The sequence below is a fragment of the Lates calcarifer genome, linkage group LG4, assembly GCF_001640805.2.
Source record: "Lates calcarifer isolate ASB-BC8 linkage group LG4, TLL_Latcal_v3, whole genome shotgun sequence".
Taxonomy (NCBI): Eukaryota; Metazoa; Chordata; class Actinopteri; family Centropomidae; genus Lates; species Lates calcarifer.
Window position 1 is genome coordinate 22817479 of NC_066836.1, and position 25000 is coordinate 22842478.

The 25000-nt window shown below is 44.6% G+C and overlaps 1 protein-coding gene across 1 annotated transcript in view; it reads right to left on the minus strand.

Moving 5' to 3' along the window:
- chd7 (chromodomain helicase DNA binding protein 7) overlaps positions 1-25000 on the minus strand; it is an 80104-nt gene that overhangs the window by 17570 nt on the left and 37534 nt on the right. Inside the window, 17 exon segments of the mRNA XM_051070184.1 lie at positions 7218-7321; positions 10656-10745; positions 12952-13111; positions 13576-13775; positions 16234-16445; positions 17809-17919; positions 18069-18248; positions 18426-18593; positions 18798-18993; positions 19561-19777; positions 19867-19930; positions 19932-20051; positions 20387-20485; positions 20571-20714; positions 21007-21183; positions 23284-23527; positions 24202-24323. Coding sequence (XP_050926141.1) covers positions 7218-7321; positions 10656-10745; positions 12952-13111; positions 13576-13775; positions 16234-16445; positions 17809-17919; positions 18069-18248; positions 18426-18593; positions 18798-18993; positions 19561-19777; positions 19867-19930; positions 19932-20051; positions 20387-20485; positions 20571-20714; positions 21007-21183; positions 23284-23527; positions 24202-24323 — 2608 coding nt within the window.

The window sequence follows — 25000 nt, forward strand, 5'->3', positions numbered from 1 at the left end:
AGGTGGACTCCAGTCAAGTTCTAAACACATCTCAGTGAGAATTAGAGAGAACAGGATGAACCTGAACACAGTCTGAAGCTACAGCAAAGACTGAACACTGTAGTGTCAGTTTTAAGTTTTTAATGAGGGTTAGAGTCTACTGAATGTAGACTGTTGGAAATGTGAGGGAATCTGAACACTTTAAAGCCACTGTTTGTCAGCTTACCTTGCGCCCATTGCGTCTGTTGACCACAGGTACTCTCTCATCTCCAGTCAGGGTGTTGATGTCGATCTTGTTGGGATTTCGACAGCGATGGCGCTTCTGCTTGGGCTTGGAGAACTGAGACAGCAGTAACTCCTCGCTCTTCTGTAGCAGGAAGATACAAAAACAGAGAGGCAGGTATGAATATAGTGAGAGTCAGTTTAATATAGTGGATAGTAAACAGAAGGAAAGCAAGGACAACAGTTAACACTTAAACAACAGGACTGAAAGTGGAGAGGAGAGACAAAGTAAAGGAGAAAGGAGGGCTGTACTGGTGTGAATCCAGCCATGTCCATGGTGTATGTTGGGTGCTGCCTCAGCCATTCTCCCAGCTCTTTGTTTGACACTGCTGCCTCTTCCTCCTCCAGACTGCCAGAGGCAAGAGATCTGGCACTGGGGCTCTGCTCTGGGATGGTGAGGGATCTGTGGGCAGCCCGGGCAGCATCCTGAACCCCCTCCACAGCTGAAACCTTTGCCCCCTCTGTATCATCCTGAACATCCACACAGAGGAAAACATACATTTAATGTGGATTCTTGCACACAGTGAACACATGGGTCTGTACGACACCAACAACTTGACTTCTGATCCAGTCCGTACCCCTCCTGCTCTCTTGTTGCTCATGAACAGCAGCTCCAGGCCCTCTACATTTTTCCTGCGGCCTCGCCTCCTCCTCATGATGGGCAGGTCAGCGTCCAGTGAGCCATTGGCTCTGTGTCCAGAGGGTGGGGCTTGCTGCAGCAACTCCATCTGGGCTTTGAGAGAGGAGCTTGTCACCAGGGCACTGGGGAATCCAGCCAATGAGGGTGAGGCCTTGTGGTGATGGTGCATACCCTGAGCAGCAAAATAGATCACCTTTAGTTAAAAAAAACTAGAATTTGTTTGAATGTTAAAATCAGTATTTATTTTTGGAGGCATGGTAACATAGCTTCTAATGATGAGTCAGACTGATGAAGTACCTTGGTGAGGTCTATGGCCTGGCTCTGGGACTCAGCGGCAGCGTGGCTCTCTCTCAGCTGAGCCACCATCTCCATCAGGTTACGTCTCTTGGCCCTCTCTGCCTCTATCTCGATCTTTCTCCTCCTCCTCCTCCGTCGAGGCACCGTCAGGCTCAGAGCTCCCTCCTGCAACATCAGCTCCACAGTTACACCTGTGTCTGCCTTTCATCAACTTACTGAGCAGCATGTCATAGTATTGTTCCTGACACTTCAGCTAGCAACAACAAGTAGCACTACTGACATTCATTCATGACAGTCTTTCATTAGAAACACAGGATGCTGCTGGGTTAAACTGGTATGACTCAGAAACCTGGCATCAACTGTCAAATATCTGAGGCTCTGACTAACATGCTGCTGGTCATGTTATTTCTGGTGTATATGTGCACACAGACACTCACATGAACCTGTGGTGATAGTGTTTTTTCTTCACTCCCACTGTAAGGCGTATGGATGCCCGCCATCGTCAGCTCGGCCAGGCTCCGCCTCTGCAGGGGGCTGTCAGTTGCTGTGGCTGCCGTGGTTACTGCCGAGCCGTGCCCGGCAACAAGTTGCTGGGGAAGTCGAAGATGTGGCGTCTGTTGACAGGCCACTTGCCCTTCAGGACAGCCTCGCATATGTTATCCATCCTGTTAATCATCACTCGATCCTGAGGGGTGGAGAGGGTGGAGAGAGGTGGGAGGTGAGCTATCATAGAAAGTGCTTTGGATATCTACAGCAGACACAGGCCCTTATTTACAACAGGTGTAGAATCTGTTCAGCTTGGATATTCCTTTATTCCTAATTTTCCCTGTTTTTAAGATGTAGTGGTCATTACCTGTATTACCTGATTGGCCTTATCATGTAAGACTCACCTTAGGCCAGAATGAGAAGGCGTAGGCGCGGTCCTGTAAGGCATGCAGTGCAGATGTTTCTGGCAGGTCGTCGGGGCAGAACCCATCTCTGGTTTCGTCGCGGGCCGACATGCTCAGAGACGCGATACTCTCCTCGTCAAAGTTCTTCTGCTCTGATGCAGCGCTCGCTGTGCAGAGAGAAGGAAAGCCATTTTGCATTTTCTTAATTAAAAAGGTTTCCCAAACCGTTATCAAGGGATCCAAACTCATTTTATTCTCTCCCCTGGAACTTAAGACTCATTAAAACACTACCAAGTCATGAGGGGAAACACCAGAAATAGGCCTGTGACCAAGTGCAGTGTCTGACAACCAGGACAAATAACCTGGTCAACAACAGGGCAAACAGCACAATTACAGTGAGACATTTGGAACATATGTTGTTTAGAAACATCTCCATGGTAATTAAATCCAAAACTAAAGTTTAATCTTTATTCCCACTGAGATCAGTGACACTGAAAACCTTAATGTCAGTGTGATAAAGTACCTTCAGCCTGAGAGGATTTCTCTGATTTGTCGTCTTCATCCATCCTCTCCTCCTCTTCCTCCTCTGGGCTCTTCTCTGTGTCAGCTGACTTGGAGATTTAGGAGACTCGGGGCTCTCCCGCTCCCTCTCCTCTCCGTCTTCCTCCCCACAGTCCCTGTGCTTTAGGAGAGGAGTCAGGATGCTCTGAGAGCTCAGTGGTCATCTCCTTCTGGTCCCTTGGGGAGTCAACAAGACTCTTCTCCTCTGTCAACTCCTTCTCTTCTTCATCTGCAGGCTTGGAAGTCTTCTCTTCATCTCCACTCTGCTCCTGTTTCAGCTCCTCCCCCTCCTCTTTTTCTACTTTTGGCTGAGCCTCCTCTTCCTCTTTCTTGACCTCCTTTCTTGGTGAAGCAGCAGTCTCATCTTCCCCTTTTCCAACCTCTCCCTCATTTTTCTTCTCTTCATCAGGAGTTTCAGTCTTGGTACATGGAATGTTATTGGCATCTCCTCCCTCCGTTTCCTTTTTCACCTCCACCTCCATTTTCCCTTCTTCCGTCTTCTCGTCTTTAGCGGCATTAACAGCAGTTTTGGCAGCAGCTGCGGCGCTCGCCAGCTCGGCGGGGGTGAGGAGAGGTGCAGGGGTGATTTCTGCTGCTCCTACTCCAGCTTTGGTGACCTCTCCCTGGGATCCTGTGCCAATGCCGGCTCCTCGCTGGCTGGTAGAGCGCTGCTGGGCCTCAAGAAAGTCCAAGGTAGGGTCATTTAAGATGTGATAATCTGTTCGGCTCACGCGTGCTTAGAGGCCCCCAGAAGGAGGTCTCGGTCATGGCGGCCACACTCCCACCACTCCGGGAGGTCTGGAGAGGGCTGACAGAGCTTGAGGCGCTCTGAGAGCAAGGGATGAGGAGGACCTGCTCTCGGATGCGGCGGAGCAGCTCGATGCGGTACAGGGTGCGAGAGGCACGCTCCTCTGTGATCGGGTCAATGATCAGGGTTGGGTCTGGGAGTTCTGATGAGGTCAAAGACAGAGACAGTCTTTAATAAAGAAATTCAACTCTGTGCCATGCTGGCCACTTTTTCACCTCAAGCAATGGATGTTTCCTCTTACCTGTTTCAGTCTTGACCTGCATTCTGCAGACCCGTTTACACATGGCAATAAACGAGTAGTAATATTTCTCCAGGCTCTCGTCGGTTTTCTTGTCAGTCGGGCAAAGGCTCTGAACTGTGTCCAATCAAACTTCTGACACTGGGTGTCAAAGACGACGCCGAAGGTGGACACAACACGGTAGAAATCAGCCTCTTCACGACGGGTCCATCTGACAGAGAGAAAAATAACAGGCGTGAGCTTCAACTACCAAAAGTAACATGATCAGATTTTATTCTTCTGTATTTTGAAGGCTGTTGTATTCAAATACTACTTATTTTAATATTATTATTTATGATATTTATAATTATTATTATTTCATTTATCACTAATATTAATTACTGTTGGGTGATTTTTTTTCAATAAATATTCTTATATGTCCATATACAAGTGTGTAAGCCTTTTAAATTTTGTGACATTAAATGTAACTGCACCTTTGTCTCCTCTCCTTGTAGTACATGGCTCCATCAGCCATCAGGGAGCTGGTGGTCATCACTGGTGAAGCCTCTGGCATTAACTGTCCACCTTTGCAAAGTAAGCATTTCGTTTTGCCAGATATGGGCTTCCTTCTGTCATGAACACTGCTGTTCCATCTTGGATGTAAGTCGCTCCTCCTCCTGTTTCAGTAACCACAGACATGGAAGGCAGGACTCCCTGCGTCGTCGACGGCGACCGTCAGGCCGGTTGAGGGCCTCCTGGCGGAGTTGTTCTCTGCGGTTGGAGCGCTGATAGGCCGTGATGAGGCGACGTAGGCGAGCTGTCAGAGCGGATGCTGCTGGCCAGTAAAGTCGCTCAGTGGAGCCTGAAGCTCCACCCACAGTAGCTGCACTCTGACCGTTCTCACCTGATTTAGCTGCTGTGAGTGAGACAGAGACCAGAGGACCAAGGATGAGGTTAAAGAACTGCTGTCATTTCATTACTTGTTATATATTCTGAGTATTTTAGAGGCAAAATCTCTAGTAGTATTTTAATTAGCAAAACAAGTTGGCCAGCTTTTGGGGGTTCATTAGCACCTTTCAGCCTCCCCTATCACTCTCTCCAGGTAAATTCCAAGTTTACCTTCATTCTCGCCCTCCACAGTGTCCTCTTTGTCATCCAGCGGAGAGTTGGTGAAGTCGTCCATGTCATCTTTAAAAGGCATTCGCAGTGGCTTGTACTCTGGATCCTCATCCTCACTGTAGAGGAAATGAAGACTCTGAGTTTCCTAGAGTAATGACTTTCTGACTAGACATGGTGAAAGCTGTGAAACTATAAATGTGTAATGAACATCAGATTTACAAACATGTGGGTTGAGGCAAGTGATGACCTACAAGGATCTATAGCACCACTTGAAATGAGTGGAAAAAAGGAAGGCCGAGGACAGTGTTTGAAACTGTGATGAATAAGAAAGATGAAACCAAAAACACTAGAAGCAAAGGCAGAGGAAAGAATCTGCTTATTGGTCAGTGAAACCTGCTCTCTTACCCCTCGACACCATCTGCCATCATGGTCGGAGCCCCTCTGCTCAGCGGCGATAGCCTTGGCGTCCGGCATACCCACCCTCTCCAAGAAACACAGGGCGGGGTCGGCACGCATCGAGTTGTACTTCTCATAGCCTGAAGAGGAAGACAAAAAACATGTGAGGAATACAGAAGCTTGGATATTCATGACAAAAGGTGTAGAGACTGTAAAGTGGATTTCCACTGGTAACCACTCGGTAACTGCCACCAGTTAGCCACAGAGAGTACTGTAGACTAAAAGGTTATTGGTCAACACACCCAGGTCAGGACAAACTCCTCCGACAGAAGGCTCTAAGCTCAGCTCCTAGACAGACGTCGATGCTACACAATCCAACACACACACACCACACACACACACACACATCATCCATATTAAATGAAGGAATAGACAAAAACTGCAGCAGAAGGGCAGACCCCAGGAGCCAGCTGCTGACAAGACAGACAGCCTGGGTGTGTGGTGTGTTGGTGTTTTTGTGTATGTACACTCGTCCCTGTTCTGCACGTGTGTGTATGTGTGTGCTTATCCAAGTGAGCCTGCAGGTGCCCATTTGTGTCTAGAAGAAGGGAGGAGGGAGGGGAGAGGGGAGGAGGGAGAAGAGGGGGAGAGAGGAGGGAGAGAGAGAGAGAGAGAGAGGAGAGAGAGAGGAGAGAGAGAGAGAGAGAGAGGGGAAGGGAGCAAAGAGAGGACGAAGAGGAAAAAGTGTGTGTCATGATGTCTGTGAAAGTGAGCTAGTGGGTGTGAGAAGCATAGTGTGTGTGTGTGTGTGTCCGTCCGTTAGGGGCATTCAGGCAGAACAGATTAGAATGTGCAGGTCCTACTGAGACACACTGGGAGAGGGGGAGACGGAGGGGGAGGCAGAGGACTAGGGTAAAAGAAAAAAAAAAAAAAAAAAGGAAAAAAAAGGAGAGGCAGACAAGAGTGGAAGAAGTGAGGGAAGAGGACAGGTGGCTGGGGAGTAAAGGAAAAGAGGAGTAGATAGGGCCACCATAACAGAAACACACCACCTCTTCTTCAACCTTTAATTCATCCCTCCTTCTTTCTCTCTCACCATCACAGTTCAATTAGGAAAGATGTTGGTAACCGCCTCTCTCTCTCTCACTCACTCACTCACTCACTCACACACACACACACACACACACACACACACCACACACACACACACACACACCACACACACACACACAGCCAAACGTTAATCATCAGGGCCTTTATAGGCCATCACTCTTCTGTGTGTGTATGTGTGTCGCACTGTTTTGTCTGCCTGTGTGTGTGTGTCTGCATACAATGCTCACTGTGTGTGCATGTGTGTGTTAGCCCCCCTCAGAAAGGGCCTCCCTAGTGAATGAGGATTATGATTAACTATGGGTGAGTCCCTTTGTATTCCAGTGTGTGTGAGTGTGTGTGTGTGTGTCCTAATAGAATCATAGAGGGTGGCAATGATGGAAAAATTATGACAATTACGCCAAATTAATATGAATGAGGGTTTCCACACACAACAATTAGCCTCATCGGCCTGTCACTGGGAGTCACATTCAGTCAGCACCAGAAGGTGGGTCACTGGGACATTTTCCAGCTGACGCTCCAGGTAACAGGTTGACAGTTAGAGCTAATCTCAAAGTTAAAACAACCACATCTTCTCTGTTCACATCAGTAACACCTGTAACACACAGCACAGTGCAGCACACACACTCGGAGCCAGCGGTGAAACCAGCAATCAATCACATTCGTGATAGCACACTGAGCCTACCAACTGCGTATCGCTATCACCATGGCAACACCAATCAACTGGTGGCAGCAGAAGTGGGTGGGATGTGTTTGTGAGCACCCTCACCCAGTTTGACTATGATGTGTGTGTGTCTGCTTGCGCGATGCTCACTGGGTCGGAAGCCAGTGGAGTGCGTCTATGAGTGTGTCCTACGATGCTGGCATGTTATCTGTGCTTATGTGTAATGTGGTGGTTGAACGCCAGTGTGTGTTTCTTACCGTGTTTGAAGACGCCAATGAGCAGGGACTTGTCGGCCTCGCTGTCCCACCAGTCAGCTGGGACCTCAGCATGGAACGGCTGAGGAATCCAGATATCCAGCTCACTGTGGCAGAGATAAACATATCATATTACTGATAATCACACTGAACTGTTTGTGTGTGTTCAACTGGTCTTCAGTGCAGCAACTGTTTTATATTTCAATTCATAATGAGGAAAACAGAAAAGGGAACGACAGAAATCTGATTAATGGATTAATCTGATCTGTTATTACATTGTAGAAGTTGTCAGCCGCCAACCACAGATAAAAACAACTAAATATAGTAAAGGAACATTAATGTACAAACACCATATTCTAGTTGTGCAGCTACATCTGTGGTATCCTTATGTGTTTTGAATAAACCTCAATATTCAACATTCCCTTTTTTGACAAAGAAGTAAATTACATGCAAATACAGGAAAAGGAAATAGTGATCTAATCAGGAGGTGCTACTCACTGGTACGGTTTTGTTACAAGGGAAATGTCAATTTGTCAATGATCCAGAGATTTGAGAAATTGAAAACAGGTAAAAGGAGGTATGATACGTGTAGAGATGGTTTGGACAAAATGCTTAAAAACGCTGCTAATGAACAGCTCAAATAAAAAGTTACAAGAGCAAAGATTAGCTCAAGTTTCAAATTATTGTTGACAGCAGTCTAAACCGGCTGAAACTGGAATCACCACCTCACAGCTGTATGCCTCCAACAGTCACTGTCTCTCTCTGCTCCTGAGTTAAGGCGTTGAATAATGGTCAGAAAGGTGTTTTTGCAGATTATGATGACGACCTTGACTTTTAACCTCTGATCACCAAAATCTAGTCAGCTCGTGTTTGACTCCAAATGAAAGTTTGTGCCAAATTTGAAGAAACTTCCTTGAGGTGCTGCTGAGATCTCATATTAATGAGAATGTGATGGACAGACAACATAAAACCGCTGTGCACAGCTGTCGCCAGCACAGAGTCAGATAATCACTGTCAACATATTTTTTTTTCTTGTTGGGGGAAAAAAGTTCAGTAGAGCCAGATTTAGAATGAATAAAGTTTTCATTACTACATTACTTCATTAGACAAATTATTTAAGAAGCCCTACAAGTAGCACTAGATGACCAATACATTCATATGGAGTAAACCAAATAATGCCTGAGGAGTTCAGCATCAGACAGTCAGTTCAGATAGACAGTGCTGATCTTCCTGGGGAATACAAGCATTTAGAGATCAGCACGATGGAAGAATTGTTTTTATCCATGGTATTAACGCTGATTTCAAAGTTCAAAATGGAGACAAGCACAGTTGAAATAATTTGTTGTACTGTCTGACTATTTTCACTGGAATATTCTTTAAGCTTTCACAGTATTTCTTTATTAACTTGGTTCAGTCAAATTAGTGTTTGTGTGAGGCGTCAAATATAATGACACCTCCCTAACATGACTCTTCTTACTATCCACCGTTGGTATCATCCCTTCAACCTTTACGCTCTGGTCTTATAGGGACCTTGTTTTCCTGGGATTTTAATGAGGACTTTGTGCTAAAATAAAATAATAAGGGACATCTACACAATATACTGTCAGAGTAAATGGACTCACACTATGAGCTTGTAGGTGTTATTACAAGAGCCCAGCTGAAACCAGATATCTGGTCAAGAACAGGATTATTCAGGCGTGTAAATAAAAACTGAGAACAGTTTCACCATGCGCAGTTCCTGCAGGATGCATTCAGTGTTGTGGTGCCAAACAAACAAAATCCTCCATTATGGAAATAAGATGGTAGAAAATGGTGCTTCCTGCTAGTTATGGAGAGAAAGGGTACAATACACAATGGACACAGAAAGTCTGAGGGTGTCAGGAGGAGAGAAGAAACCGGGAAATAGTCCCTTATCTCTGCAAACAGCAGCATGCGCGGCCTTGGCAACACACACAAACGCGTGCTCGCCAACACTGGCATGCTAAATCCCCCTGGCATATGTTGGCACGATAGCACCCCGTATGCTCACGTCTGGCACGCGCTGACACACACACACACACACACACACACACACACACACACACAAACACACACACACACAAACACACACACACACAAACACAGGGGTCTGTCACAGTAGCCACTGAGTTGGGGGAGGGAAACAGGGGAAGGGTGGGAGTGAGAGAGATCAACATGAAGTGCATGTGCTCCAAATTATAAATGCATCCACATCTGGGTGAAAGGGTGATGAGCGGGGGATGGGAGATGATCATAGACTAGAGTACATTGCAGAGAGAGGGAGAGATGGAGAGATGCCAGGAAAAGTGTAGTGTGACAGAGAAAAAGATAGAGGAGGCAGTGAAGGAGCTGTCGGAATGAGATCAAGGAAACAGGCAAGGAGAGCAGCAAATCTAACCCTCACATCAACACTGCAGCTCTGACACACCTTGTGCCAAATGATAAGAGGACATAATTTGCAAAATGTATTTAAAAAACCTTTAAATGGGTCAAACACTGTGATAAAAGGCTTATTTCCCCCTGATAAAGTAACTGTGTGCTGTTGCTGTCACAATAAGAGGAAACCTGCCAAAGAGGCCACTAGAACAGACAGAAATACACCACAGTAATAATTGATGCATCTAATACATGAAAGCTTCCATTAACTATCATAAACTCCAAGTATTGTGCATTTAAGTGAAAATACCAGGCTGCACAAGATACATGGTTTGGATGGAAGGTTTGTTTTCTTGTGTTTGTCTCACAGACATTTGAGGAGATTTCGAGAAATAACAAATTGCCTCTGTCTAGACGGTCCACGGTCAAAAAGGTCCAGGATGAAAAAAAAAATCTTAACTAGAATTACCACCTCATAATTGTATATAATATATGTAATGAAGTTGAGCATGAAGGACTTGAATAAAAGGTAATGAGTATTTTTTTTTTTTTTTTTGAAGTTGTCCAGTGAGTCAGTGGTGGACTGCTGACACTGAATAATGGTCAGAAAAGTGGAAAACTGACATTTGACCTTTTGGATTTAAAATGTCATCTCTTCATCATTTTAGCCTAATAGACATTTGTGTGAATTCCTGAGTTATGGCCAAAAACATGTTTTGTGATGTCACCCTGACCTTTGACCTTTGTCCAAGTGAATGTTTCTGCCAAATATGAGGAAGTTTCCTCAACATGTTAGTGAGGTATTACGTCCATGCCAGTGAGGCATAATAAAACACATTGCACACTGGCATACGACTAAATGTGATTGTGTGATCTTGGGTTTGTTTTGAACAGAACAGGGATGAGAACAGGAAGTGAGCAGTAGCAGTAGTTAGCTGGCGCACCAAAAGTCTCTCTGACTGCACAAAAACACTGAGGAAGTTCCTATGCCCTCATTAGCACGGGAAGATGTGGTAACAGAGAATGAAAGATGGAGTATTTACTAACCTGGAGTCGGCTCCTTCCAGGATGCGCTCAGCCTGGTCACCTATGACTTCCTGTCTCAGATAATAGAGCATCCTCACCCTCAGCAGCACCCTGACAAACAGTAACACAGAAACACGTTAGTGAAGCTGTTCTTAGGAAGGCTATTGAACTAAAAAAAAAAAAAAAAAAAAGATTTCCAGGGTTAAAGCACAGACAAATAATCTCTCATTGGTCTATAGTAACAGATATTTACTTCACAATGACAGGAAACAAAGAAAAACAGAAAATCCTCTAATCCTCAACCCTAAGTTGAGAAGCTGGAACCAGAGAATGGCTGTGTGGTCTGAGAAAGTGCTTCTACCGTGAGTTGAGGACTGATAGAAAGATTAGACTACTTTAAGCACCAAATTATATAGAAATAAGTTGGAAAATCCTCTTGTGTACACCAGTTAAGTAGCTTATATATAAAACTCCCTCATGATGTTTGATTTTCCTTTGAATGAAATTTGATGAGTGCCTGTGATATCAGGTGTTTCATTACCAGGGAAAGTCCTGATGTCACTATTGACACTGAACTGACTTTACTGCAGGACACAGTGTGAAGCAGCAGAAATTTCCTCTGAAACACTGAACAGATCAATCTTAAATGACACAGATGGATTAAGTCCTCTGCTTCTCTTCAATACTGATTGCAAAAAGCAGAATTCATTTGTTTCAGACTTTTGTACCACTGCTGTCAATAGATGGTCATCCTCTCTGGATACAAATTACAGACGTTCACATTAAGAATTATATTTCCTCCAGCAAAATGAATCACTTCAAGTCAAGGCTGAAGACTCAGAGTCAGATTTGATCTGCTCTCTGGGAGATCTGCCTCACTGTGAACATTTGTCACCAGGATTTAATGCCAATAGTGTTTGGAGCAAAAGACAGAAGAGGAGAGAAGGAGATGTGGGGGTTGGGAGGAGGTGGTGAGTGGGAGGAACAAGACCAGGTCAAACGTCATACATGTCTCGACCGTATATGATCAGTGTGTGAAACTGAGGACAAAAAACTGGTGCTCACAGGGTCTATTCTACAGAAAGTGGCTGTGGTTTGTCCAAAAAGTCATTAGGTACTTTTTTAAGGAGTCTCTAAGGGGACTGAACAGTTAGCAAATCTTCTGACAAAGGTGATAAACTGGCAGCACTGCCTGTAAACACCCCCTGATGATGTAGAAGAAACTGTTCGTAACAAATCATGGTGAAAGAGCAACGGCTACTGAGGAAACTCCAACACTCAGCACGAAAACCAGGCGGTCAGTCAGTCAGTCAGTCAGTCAGTCCCCTCTGTTGTGGTCCAGCTAAAAAACTGAGAGGTACAGAGCTATGCTGGAGGGGAGGGAACAGAAAGTTTAGTTTGGGGGGGTTAAAGACAGTCATTTGCAACTCATTCTGCAGTGTGTGTGCGTGTGTGTGTGTGTGTATGTGTGTGTGTGCGTGTGCGTGTGCATCAAGTTGCAAGTTGGACAAGTTGCAGTGTGTCTGTGTGTGTGTGTGTTTGTTGGCAGGCTGTGTGTGCTCATCCATCAATGTGCCAGGCCTGATTAGCCACACAACGCTGTGCTTCAGCCTAGCAGATGGCACCACATAATCACCCCCAAGTGTGTGTGTGTGTGTGTGTGTGTGTGTGTGTGTGTGTGTGTGTGTGTGTGTGTGTGTGAGTGAGTGTGAGTGTGTGTGAGTGTGTGTGAGTGCTGTGTGAGTGTGTGAGTGCTTGTGTGTGTGTGCTTGTGTGTGTCTTTCACCCGCTTCCAACAGGTCTGCCTGCCTAGCACCTGGCCTGGCACACAGCCAGACACACAGGCACACACAGACAGACACACGCACAGACACAAAAACAAACTTCCCCCTCAAGAAGAAAAAAAAATCTTGGAATTGAATCTATATCTCCCTGACAACAGGAGAGAGAGCTGACCACAAAGCAAGTGAGTGTGTGCATGTGTGTGCGAAGAAGACAAGGAGACTGCTGCCTCTGTTGAAGTTGTGCTGTGTGCGTGGTTATAGAGCCAGACTCAGGAAGTCACGTGCCACGTGTGTCTGTGTCCTGGTTTTAAAGCCCCAGCTCCATCCACACTGGTTAGTATTGTTAAATTTCCCCACTGTGGGACTAATAAAGGATAATCTTATTTTAGGATTATTTTATCCATGAAAATGTACACTGCGGAAACATAAGTTCAATGAATAATACTTAAAGAGTCTAAAAATTAAAAGGGGATCAATTAGCCATAGCTGTCATGGTGTTTCAGGTGTGTGTGTGTGTGTGTGTGTAGTCCTACTTGTTACAGTGATGTTTCAGGTGTCTCTTGTAGCTTTCCTCCTGCAGTAAGTGGTCAGGATTGCAGCTGGCCAGCCAATCAGCTCGTGGAGTTTGTGGGGGCGGGGCCGGGGACTTCCCCTTCTTGCCCTTCCTACCCCGAGGGACTGGGGTAGAGAGACCTGGGGGTGGGGGGAGTAAGGCAACAGTCAGGGGAATTTACAAATGACAACCTGTGCACCTTGTTCAAACATTTCCAGGGTTATTTATGCATGTTGTGAATATCTAATCTGTACACTGTAAGGACATTTTCCAACTATCACACTCCAACAGTACCTGAAACGTGTACACAGCACAGAATATCAGAATATGTCAAGTACCCAAAGAAAGCATGTCTGATCAGGTTCAAATCTTGTTTACATAATTCCTGAAAACTGCAGTTTTTTTTTCCTTTTCTAAGCCATCACCTCACTTTCTCATCCACCTTACAGCTCTACGATGGAGAAGCCTGATGCTACATGAAATCATTTTGAGTGAAATATTACTCTAATGGTTCATTGTGAGTCCATTATTTTTCAGATGCTCATGAATTGTGCAGTGAGCTCAGTCAGTACAGTATAGAGTGTAAATCAGATGTGTGTGTTACCAGAGTGGTTGGTCAGTGTCTTGGTGGTGCCATCTTCACTGGGGGTGATCAGGTCCCAGATGAAACTTTTGATGTTCTCGTCCCCACGGTAATGCAGTAGGCAGTAGGCCAGCAGGGCTCTGCAGATGGTCTCGACATCAGCCTCCTTCAGGGGGCGCTTGAAGCGACCATGAGCCAGGATGTCACTCCACCTACCCCAACTAAAGAGAGACATGGAGAGAGTGAGGGAGCCTGTAAGCATATGGATATACCTGACTTCTAACCTCCACCACTGAATATAAAACACTGGATTAACAGAGCCAGTCTACCATGTCACAAGGTAGGAAATCAAATCAAAAAGTACACAACAGCAAACAAACAAATAAAGCATGTTTCTGATTGTCAGACTGAATCACTAAATCATTCAATGACTGAACAAACACCAGGACCAGGCAGGTCAGAGGCACTGGTCCATCAGTCAGCACTACACACTACACTACACTTTACTGATGGATTCAGGCAGCAAGCAGGTCTTCAAGTTCAACACTGTTACTAACACTACAACAAGTGCTATAATGTAAAAGTAATACAGTAAAGCAAACACCATAAAAACACTGGTGAACTGTGTGATTAAATAACAGTTTTCAAGGTGAGTTGAAGGTTTTCTTTACTAAAATGCCCTCTTGCCTGAGAGTTTTGGAATACTGCAGTGAACTCTGGAATAGTGAAATAATCATTCTATCAAGTGTGTCAGGCAGTTTGTAATTCTGTGGCACACTACTCACTCACATGACCCTGATCCTTCATGAGTATATACACAGCCCAGACATCTATCACACTCGCACTCCAGTGGCAGATCACTGATGAGTACTGGGCTCTCGTGTCTCTCTCTCTCTCTCTCTCTCTCTCTGTGTGTGTGTGTGTGTGCGTGTGCATGTTTTCATGGATCACAGCCCAACCCGCCCCCCACCACCTCCAGAGAGTGAGCGACCCTAAAGGCTGATGTGGCTGGTCTTGTTCTCCACTAAAATTTTTCCACTGCTGCTTCCCAATCTTCACTGAACCATGTGAACCAGTATCACTCTGAACTATTTCAGAAAGGCTAAAATGGTGGGTGAGGGTTAGTGAGAGAGAGATGGCTGATGGGAAAAGACAACAGAGCGCTGAGCAGAGAGGACAGGCCCAGTCAGTGTGTTTTTGTGTCCTATAGCCTCGGGCCACGAGACTAGACTGTAACAATAACAACGCTGACATCTCACTAGCACCACTGTTCTTTCTTACACACAACCATACACACAGTCACGCCAAGTCAGCCATGAAAATGGACGGGCTCACCAGATAATCACTATCTGTGGTAAGTGTGTCAATTTGCCTCCGTGTGCAGTATGTATTGTTCTCCATCTCTGAAGACTGAGGGCTGTTATTGTGCACAACTACAAGTCTGAGCTGAGATGAAACTGCACAGACTAACAGAAGATGAACTGTTAAGTTAATGAAATACTCTTATTTGTCAATAAATGTAAATTAATGTAAAGAGAGAAACTAGATGCATTTTGAAATCTAAATTTAAAAAACAGTTGCAGAAAAGTGAATATTAGTGGACATCATTTTAAAAAGTGTGACAGACTTAACATTAGTCTACCGTCTGTATGTGAGATTAAAACTCTCCAAGGTCACTTTGTAACAGCATGCTCGCTGAGTGTAAGTGTGTATGTGCAAACGATTGTATGTTGTTGGTGTGTATTGACGGCCCTGAGAGGAAAGATTTCTGTCTACCGAAACACTTTTATACTCAAACACACACTTGTGACTTGTAATAATTCCATCCAACAACATGACTCCACATCCACCACAACTTCAACCAGGTTTCTCCTTTTCTGTTGATTTTTCTGCTTCAGTGTTTTGTTCCAACACAATCCTTTCATGTCTGTTATATTTAAAACAAATCATCAGCTGTTTCCCTCCTCTGAGCTTTTCTACATTGGTATTGTCTCTGTATGTTTAGAAGGAACGGTTAAACACTGGCATATATGCTGATATGTTTCTTGCTAAAAAGATGAATAAGACTCATGAATGAAAAATTAAACTACAGCCAGCAGCCAGTTAGCTTAGCTTAGCATAAAGACTGGGGATGTGGAAACAGCTAGCCCTGGCTCTGCCCAAAGGATCAAAAACCACCTGCCAGCACCTACAAAGCTCTGCTGCTGGGTGGCTAGTGAAGGGTCCAGGAAGTCACTGCACCCAGCCAACAAACAGTCCAACACAAGAACTTGTTTATTAGCTTCACAGGTGCTGCTAGGTGGATGTTGTTGTCTGGCCAGAGCCAGGCTAGCTGTTTCCAGTCTTTGTGATAAGCAAAGCTAACATTTTACACAGTATTGATCAAATATATAAATATGAGTGGGATCCATCTTCTCATCCTGCTCTCAGAAAGAAAGCTTATATGAGTATTTCCCAAACTGTCTAACACAATGGTGAGTTGAGCACTAATTACTAAGTATTTAATTAACTCCGTCATTCGTGGATTTAAAATGAATTATGTTTGTCTTTATTGCCTGTAACCCCTGTAATAACTGAAATCAGAGTGACATGTCTTAATTGCTCAATTTTTATATGAATCAATGGTCAACATTGTTATTCATCTGGTTTCTGAGTAGGAAACATGAACATGTGACAAACCCGTAGACTAGCAGGTTCTTCTCCACCCTGAAGCACTCAGATCGGGGGTAGCCCTGGGTTTTGTCCTGAGGTCGTCGTGGCTTGGATGAGGGTTTGCTCATCTCGTCCTCGTCACTCTCCAGCTCCGAGAACTCCAGCATCTCTTCCTCTTTGACGCTGCTGTAGTGCCGCGTCTGCTTCCTCACCCTTGGTGTGTCAATCACCAGTGTGTTCTGGAGACAAATGGAATGAAAACATTTAGTCTGTGTGTCTGGTTATATATGTATGTATGTACATATCCTTTAGTATATGGAGAATGGGTATATATATATATATATATACACGTGTGTGTGTGTGTGTGTATATATTTATATATAATTTTGACAGGAAACCGGAAGAGAGTAGGGAATGACGCGCAGTAAGGGTCCAGCCAGATCATGATTCGAGCCAGAGACCAGGGCACTGAGGCCCATGTGGTATGCAGCCTAACCATTCGGCTATTGGGTCGCCCCCGTTCTGGTTTGTTCTTTAGAAAGAACCTGCTTTCAATTACAGATGGCCTGGAATCCACCAATAACAATATGCAAAGTACCTTCTGCTGAGTTCTGTGACGTGGCCTATTTGTAAATTTCTACTCTGTGGACCCTGTGAATACATGGCATCCTCTGCACCAAATCTGATTAATTGGATGTTTGGCCCCATGTTTCATTCCTGATGCTGAGAAAATTGCTTCCCAGCTCAAACATAAACTGACATTAATTATGTTGTCTAATGAATTACATTTTTGTTCAATTAATTTGATTTTTCCCCCTTACAGTCCCATTAATATGTGAAAACAGGGCAGTAGTTAGTTCTACAATTATCACAGCGCACTGCAATCATTTCCATTTTAACATCACACAGTAAGAAGTCCCAGGAGAGCGGCCTGTATTCACGCTCACAGAACTGGAGTAAGTGTGTCAGTGGAGGGTCCTCCACAAGAGAGGCAGCCCAGAGACCCAGAAATCAGGAGAGACAAATACACAAATAACGAAAACAAGTGAGCAAATATAAAGAGGGAAGGAAAGGAGGAATATAAAGATGCCTGTAAGCAGGAAGCTGTGTGTGTGTGTGAGTGTGAGAATGTGACTGAGCTCATGTTTCTGTGTGTGTGTTTGAGCACTTGCCTAAGTGATATCTCTGTACCCTCCAAGCATCTGTGCTCTGTTAAGTGGAGCTAAGCAGCTTATTCTCTCTCACTCAAACACACACACATGAGAGCAGGGAAACATGGGTAATTAAGGAAGAGAGGAGATTCTCAACTGTCAATATTAATCTCTCTCTCTCTCTCTCTCTCTGCTTCCCTCCTGTTCTCTCTCTCTCTCGCTCAGTCTGTTTCACTCCTCCCCCCACAATATCCCACTGCTGGTCTCCTTTCAATAAGGAGAGACCACTGAGTGTGTGTACGTGTGAGACTTCGTATGCACCGAGGTATTTGGATGCATGGTGTGACTGTTCTCTCTCTGTGGCTTGACAGCTACATCATGTCTGTCTTTCTTGGGTGGGATTTACATTGCAGATTTGTTCAGTGTGTTTGCGCTTGTGTGTTCGTATCACCCGTCCATTGATTGCGTCCAGGTCCAGCTCAGCCTTCTTGGCCCATTTCTGCCAGAAGTCTGGATCCTCCAGAGAAATGTCTGTTCGGTTGCCCGTTGCAACAAAACTGGCCTGAAGACAGAGAAAAACATGGCGGTCAACACCAGGTAATCTCACCTGATCAGAGAAAATTCTGACACATCATACAGAGTGAACAGGCTGTGTGAGTAAGGGAGAAGACTGATTTACCATACTTTTTAAGCAGAGTTGAAAGTTTTTACCTTAGCAAAAGTAGAGCCCTTTCCCTCAGACTCTATGGTGATGGTGTGTGTTCGTCTCTGGAGGATCTGGTCGATGTCCTCCTCACAGAATTTGGAGCCTTCGTCCTCCTCGTCCATCAGAGCTCCGTACGCTCCTTTTCTCAGCAGGTCCTCGATCTCCTTCTTGGACAGCTGCTGGACCTGGACCACAGAGGAAAAGGTTTACTTCCATGACTTGAGGGTTCTGAAAACATCGTGAGTGCTCAGAATATGGATAAATCAACCTGGAAGTCACTGATGGAGATATCAGCTGTGTGTGTGTGTGTGTGTGTGTGTGTGTGTGTGTGTGTGTGTCCGTGTTTGAGTGGTGAGTCTTACCCCACTGTTGGCATTTTCCCGTCCACTCATGCTCTGTAGCACGGCCTTGTCGAGTCCCAGCTTCAGACTGGCCTTGTCGAACATCTCCCTCTCATAGCTGTTCCTGGTGATCAGACGGTAGATCTTGACCGCCTTTGACTGGCCGATACGGTGGCACCGGGCCTGGGCCTGATGGAGGGCAGATTTGGAGATTAAGAAACACTGTTCCACAACGAGCTTTACATACATTTCTGCTTGGTCCACATGACTACATTCAGCTGAAAATGTGAGATTACAGAAGAGGACTAATGATCTGCAGTTGGTAGAGTCATTGCATCCAGCAGACAGTCTCAACTCCATCTCACCACCCTGAAAGCAGTGTGTGGTTCATACCTGCAGGTCATTCTGAGGGTTCCAGTCAGAGTCAAAGATGATGCAGGTGTCTGCTGCCGTCAGGTTGATGCCCAGTCCTCCAGCCCTTGTACACAGCAGGAAGACAAAACGGTCTGAGTCCGGTCTAGAGAAGCGGTCGATGGCTGCCTGGCGCAGGTTACCACGAACTCTGCCATCGATACGCTCATAGGGATACCTGAACACAAATTTGAAACAGTTACTGGAAATGTTGACACTGTAGTAAAAAAATGGTCCTTTCTGAGTTCAATCAAACCATATTTGAGTGGACTGGTATTGGCTAAAATAAACCAGATCAATTGAAGATCCTTTCTTCACCAAATCACCTTCTCACAGTTAAAAAACATTCATTCCTCTTAGATCATTTAAACTTATCAACTTTATAGTTTTGAAGCAGCAGTGATTGATTTGCAGAGCTCCTGAAAAATAACGTTTGCTCCAGCTGTTACTTCAGAGGGTCAGATACATGTTTCATCAGTGCATGTCCTCTGATGTCAGGTTTACATTGATATCCACTGTTCTAAGAATCTCTGGCACAAACATTTGTTGTTTTGGGACGAATCAACTTCTGTCAAACAAACTTCATCTCACTTTCAGATCACAGCTTGACTGTACACTGGGCAGATCACAGCTCAGCAGATATTCAGTTTTAAAGAGCTTGGATCAGGAATATTCCTGTACTATAGTGGTCATTACAGTCTTAGTAACCTTTGCACAGGGAATGCTGATTTGTCTCTGTTCTTACCGTTTCTGGATGAGGTAGTCCTCCAGGATGTCCAGACAGCGGACCATCTGACTGAACACCAGGACTCTGTGTCCACCTGCCTTCAGTTTGGGCAGCAGCTTATCAATGAGCACCAGCTTGCCGGCAGCCTGGATCATGGCCTGGAGGGCCATGTCCGGCATATCTGCCCTGCCTCCGTGGGAGTCCCTGAACTCCTCTGCGATTTTCTCTTCCGCTCCTACGCAACAGACAACAACAATTATAAATCATCAGAGAAAAATAACTGGCTTGCTGAGTCTTGTATGTCAATGATGGAAAAATGTGTACCATTAATGAGGTAGGGGTGGTTGCAGCATTTCCTCAGCTCCATCATGGTGTTAAGGAGGTTAGGGGACGCTGGCTCCTCCACCACCTCCTCCTCCTCCTCCTCCAGCACCTCCTTTGGAGAGGAAGGAGAAGTTCTTCTCCAGAATGGCTCGATAGTATTTCTTCTGGATGTTGGTGAGCTCCACCTGAACAATGATAGTCGATCAATTTATTTTTTATTTCACTTGATGGAACAGGATTTGAGTTTTTGAGGTTTATTTTTTATGTTTGACAGCAGAATGAAGAACAGCAGTAAAACAAGTGAATAGATTCTGACACCAGCCTTGAACTGTGAAACATCTGCAGCTCCTTTTAAACAGAGATCCTGGTATCTTAGCATAAAGAAGCCTCATTATTGTCCTGGCTTTGTTCATTTAAACTGAACCAAACACTGCCTTTGTACCTCTTATACAGAACAGTGCAACACTCCTGCCTCGAACAGGCTGTATAAAATACGCTTATGACGTGATCTCAGTCTTACCTCAATGATGGTCTCCTCCTTAGGGGCCAGGTTCTTCTCCACGTCCTCCTTCAGTCTTCTCAGCATCATGGGCTTCAGAATGCCTTGCAGTTTCTGAACCTGAAACACACAGACAATGTTAACACTTCACTGGAACGGAAAATTAGGAACTGTGCTGAGCTGAAAAAGTGAGTTGTCCATTCACCTGTTCTTCAGTCTTAAGGTCTCCAAATTCAGTCATGAACGTCTGCTCAGATGGGAATCTCTCCGGCTCCAGGAAGTTGAGCAAGCTGAAGAGCTCCTCCACTGTGTTCTGGAGGGGAGTTCCTGTCAACAGAACTTTGTGCTCCTGGAGGAGTAAGCAGAGACAGGAAAGACACATTTAGAGTTGCTAAAATTGAAAACAGGATGTTTACAGGATTTTAACCCCTGAAGAGGAGTGGAGAGAGCTTCCTATCGTCATGGCACAGGTACTGGGCTAATTCGTCCAACTTAAACTGATATCAAGTGCTCTTAAATTTCTACAAGACCAAAAACTACTCAGTGTGCAAAGAAGCTGTAAACACACACCTCCTCCTAACTCCTTTGTTCTTCAGCTCATAGCCACCACTATGCTACAAATAAAAAAGATCACCACTCACCATGTCCATCATTTTGAGTCCTTCCAGTAGTTTGCAGTTTCGGTTTTTGAGGCGGTGGGCTTCATCTATCACCACACAGCGCCATGGGATGCTGCGAAGCTCTGGACAGTCAGCCAGAATCATCTCAAAGGTCGTTATCACCGCATGAAACCGGTATACTCCCTTTATTATCTTACCCTGGAGGGAGGAAGGCAGAGAGAGAGAGAGAGGGTGAATAAGAATAATCTAAAATGTGTTCTCAGTTCCTTTAGTATTGTACACTGTGGGTCTGGGAGGGAAACACTTTTAGGTCAAAACTAACTGTGGGTCACAGCAGCTCTGTGCATCTGTGAGGAAGAGCCAAGATAAACTCTGAAATGAAGGCTTGAGGTAAAGTTGGACTTGTGGCAGTCAACAATGGTACAGTTGGATTCACTGTGTTTTCTAACTCCAAAAAGCTTTGTGGTGATACAGTAACAGCACTGTTCACTTATTTTGTGTTTGTTTGCTGTATTCAACCCTCCACCTCCTCATGTTATCAGTATCTGTACACCACCTCAGCCACAGTAGAACAAGCCAGGTAGAAGCAAAGAATCCCATGTATCTGTTGTATATGCCCATGCAGTATGTAGTGAATCAGACAGGACAGGAGAAAAGAACACACCGTCCCTCCATCATAACCTTGAGGACCGCCTCAGCCTGGATTAGAAACAAGCAGCTAGCAAGGACACTGCTACTACAGCTTATTTTCTTCACAGGCTCACTGTGGCGAAGGTTACTCTCAGAGATGTTAGGAGCATTGTTCAGTAAGAGCTTACAGTGTGTGGCTTACAGCTACAGGACTATAAAGAGCTTATAGAGCTGAGGAGCAGAGTCCATCTCCAGCTGACTGAGGTGGTGTTTAGATCTGCTGACCGTCTCACGCAACAGCATCTCACCTCCGTCTACTGTACTATCTACATGATCCTCATCCTGGTCCACTTCTCATCCAGAGCTGCTGAGGATGTACTGACACTCTTAACCTTCTCAAGAGACAACACAACAATTTGGTTCCTCATCTATTTCCAGTTTACACTTTGGAAACTGGTGGTGACACTTGTTTTGTAGAAATATGTATCAAGAAAGCCTGGTTAAGTCCCGCTCAAGATGGCAAATCCATGAAACATTTTTAAAAAGCTACTGTTGTTGATCCAGCTAAATCAGAACAGACGGCCCAAACAGCTAAACTCTTATAGTTCTCTGCTAATGTCTGCTTCAAATAGTTTTTTGTTTTTTTTTAACAAATGGCTATGCTACATTTCATCATTTGAAAATGAACATTTGATGGTTTATTCAGTTACACAGCAGTTTAACTACTCTTGATCAGCACAGATGTTATTTTTGTGTCTGAGACTGGGCACTGGTTGACCTTAAAGAAAACCCGACAGTTTCCAAATCTTTTGTCTGAGTTAATGTTTCTCATTTATCTCCTGCTACATACCAGATATACGTGTGTGTTGTAAGAGTCCTGTAAAACTCATCATCATCAAACATGATTTGGGGTGACTAGCTAACCCTGCCCACCATCAGACCTGCATGTGGGAGCTTGCAGGATGATATAGCAGAGGGTGTGTGGGTGAAGGTGAACAGCTGTCTACAGCTCTGTCTCTTGCCACAGCTTTGCAGTAAGCTGTATTAGCGTATATATAAAGGTGTATTAGCCACGCCCACCTTTGAGTGGTCCAATCACATCGGATGATTTCATTTAAATCGCTCTTGTAACTAAATCCTGTCCATGTGTTTTACTCGCACACGTTTCTCTGACTTCATCACTAACTTTACTGAGACTGGTATTCTCTGCAGTCTGTTTAACATCATTAACTCCACATCAATGCACTGTTTGTCTTGCAGTGATGCAGGTTTGCACAGTTAAAAAGCTCAACATAATTATTGTTATCAGACTGTTTCTTCAGTTGTGCAGTGTAAACATGTTTTTTCAGTGATATTCTAACCCAACGTGCCACTGACGAACACAAACAGCTCCTTTCCCAGTCTCCTGTAACACTGTAGTTTAACATCGGCTTTCTTTAGATTTATGTGTGTGAAGTATATGTTTTTATTGTTTCACTAAATGCTAATTTTACTATTTTTTCTAATTTGCATATTGGTATCACTCATTACCTTTTTCCAGATACTACTATACAGTTTATTATTAGTCTTTGTTTACATGGTAAACAACATAAGCTGTTCTTAACCATATCATCCTAGAAAAGTAGTTTTTATATGAAGAGTTTAGCGGCCTTATCTCATTCTGTTTACCTGTGTGTCTCTATAGTACATCTCATAAGCCTGGATAGTCTTGCGGCTGGCCTGGCTGCCATGATAGACCACCGCGTTGAGCTCGGTCCAGGTCCTAAACTCTCGCTCCCAGTTGGGGATGGTAGAGAGTGGGGCGATGACCAGGAACGGCCCTTCAATGCCCTTCATGTAAATCTCATAGAGGAAGGTAATGGACTGGATGGTCTTCCCCAGGCCCATCTCATCAGCCAAGATACAGTTACGTCTGTGGAGGAACAAAAGACATGCACAGAGTGAAAGGCTGAAACACATGGGCTGCATGTAGGATCTCATTTCACATTGTTTCCATTTCAGTGTCACTAAACTGGTTAGAACCCCCAATGCCAATGACTGCTCCCTCTTCTGTGGCCCTGCTGTTAAATTCCATGACTTTCACATGACTGAGTCAGTGTGCTTCCACCATCTAAAACATTTTCCCTGTTGGTTTATTAATGCTGCTTTTCCAAATGGGAGAGTCTGTTTTCCACTCCAGTGATCTAATGTAAAAAAATGTAAGAGACAATTTGGAAAATACTTGGTGTTATTCTGCTGGAAAGGTCTGGAATACACCCTTAATATTTACATGATATTCCAGAAAATCTACGATGATGACATACTTTCAGACACAAAAACATGAAAGCACAACAGGCAAAAAAGAAAATGCACTTAGGACTCAACTGCATTCTTCTATTTGTGCTAGTGAGTAAAGACGTTAGCCTACAGACTCTGATGGTACCATCGGAGCATGTATTTCAAGCAATGGATGGTGCCGGTGGGAAAACCTAACAGCATTTTGCTACAGGGTCACTTAATGTTCATTTTAATGTCCACTGAAGACTATGAGGCTGGCAGCAGCAGATGGGGACTAATTTGAACAAAATAAAGTGACTGGTGACTTACGAGTTGTACCAGTTGAAGGTGAGCCAGTTGAGGCCTTCGAGCTGGTATTCCCTGAGTGCGTTTCCATTCCTGTATTCTCTGGAGCCCTCCAGCTTTTTCCAGTCGGCTGCAGGAGGCCGATCCTAGACAAAGAGAAAGATTTATTAGCCCTTATCAAATGCCTGGATTTAACCTGGGTTCATAGCAACATCTCGAGCTGAAACTGTCCATTACTCAATAAGCTGCTAGATGGTAATCAAAGTTAATCAGCAACTGTTTGATAGTTTAATTCAATTCAATTCATTTTTCAAATGTGATAATTTTGGGCAGTTTTCTCTAAGACACCCTGTTCATTAAGGTTTACAGTAAACAAGGAGGACTCAGAACTGAGAGCCAAAGTACTGCCCACTTTGTAAGCCACAAGCTCTTTCACAGGCCTTAGTTTTCTCATTCTTTCAGCAATATTTCTAAAAATCTTACTGGAACCATTCAGATTCATCCCCTGGAGAAGATAAATGTCTGCCATAAGTGGTCCAACCACCCCCTGAGCCACAGCGCTAGCGTAGCTAAAAATACCTCCAAACACTGCCACTGTATGATGGAGCATTTCTAACATGGTCCTTAAGGAGAAACAGTAGGCAGTAGTTAAATAGATGGACACAGAGCAAGAAAGGAGTGATGGAGGGAAAGACCACAGCCAGTCAGCTGCTTCTGTTCAGCATTAAACACACTGTTAGTGGTTTGGACCGGCCACAAGAGCAGGGCGTGCATGTGAATGTGTAAGACCACAAGAACGTGGCCCTGTGGAGAGCATTAAGGG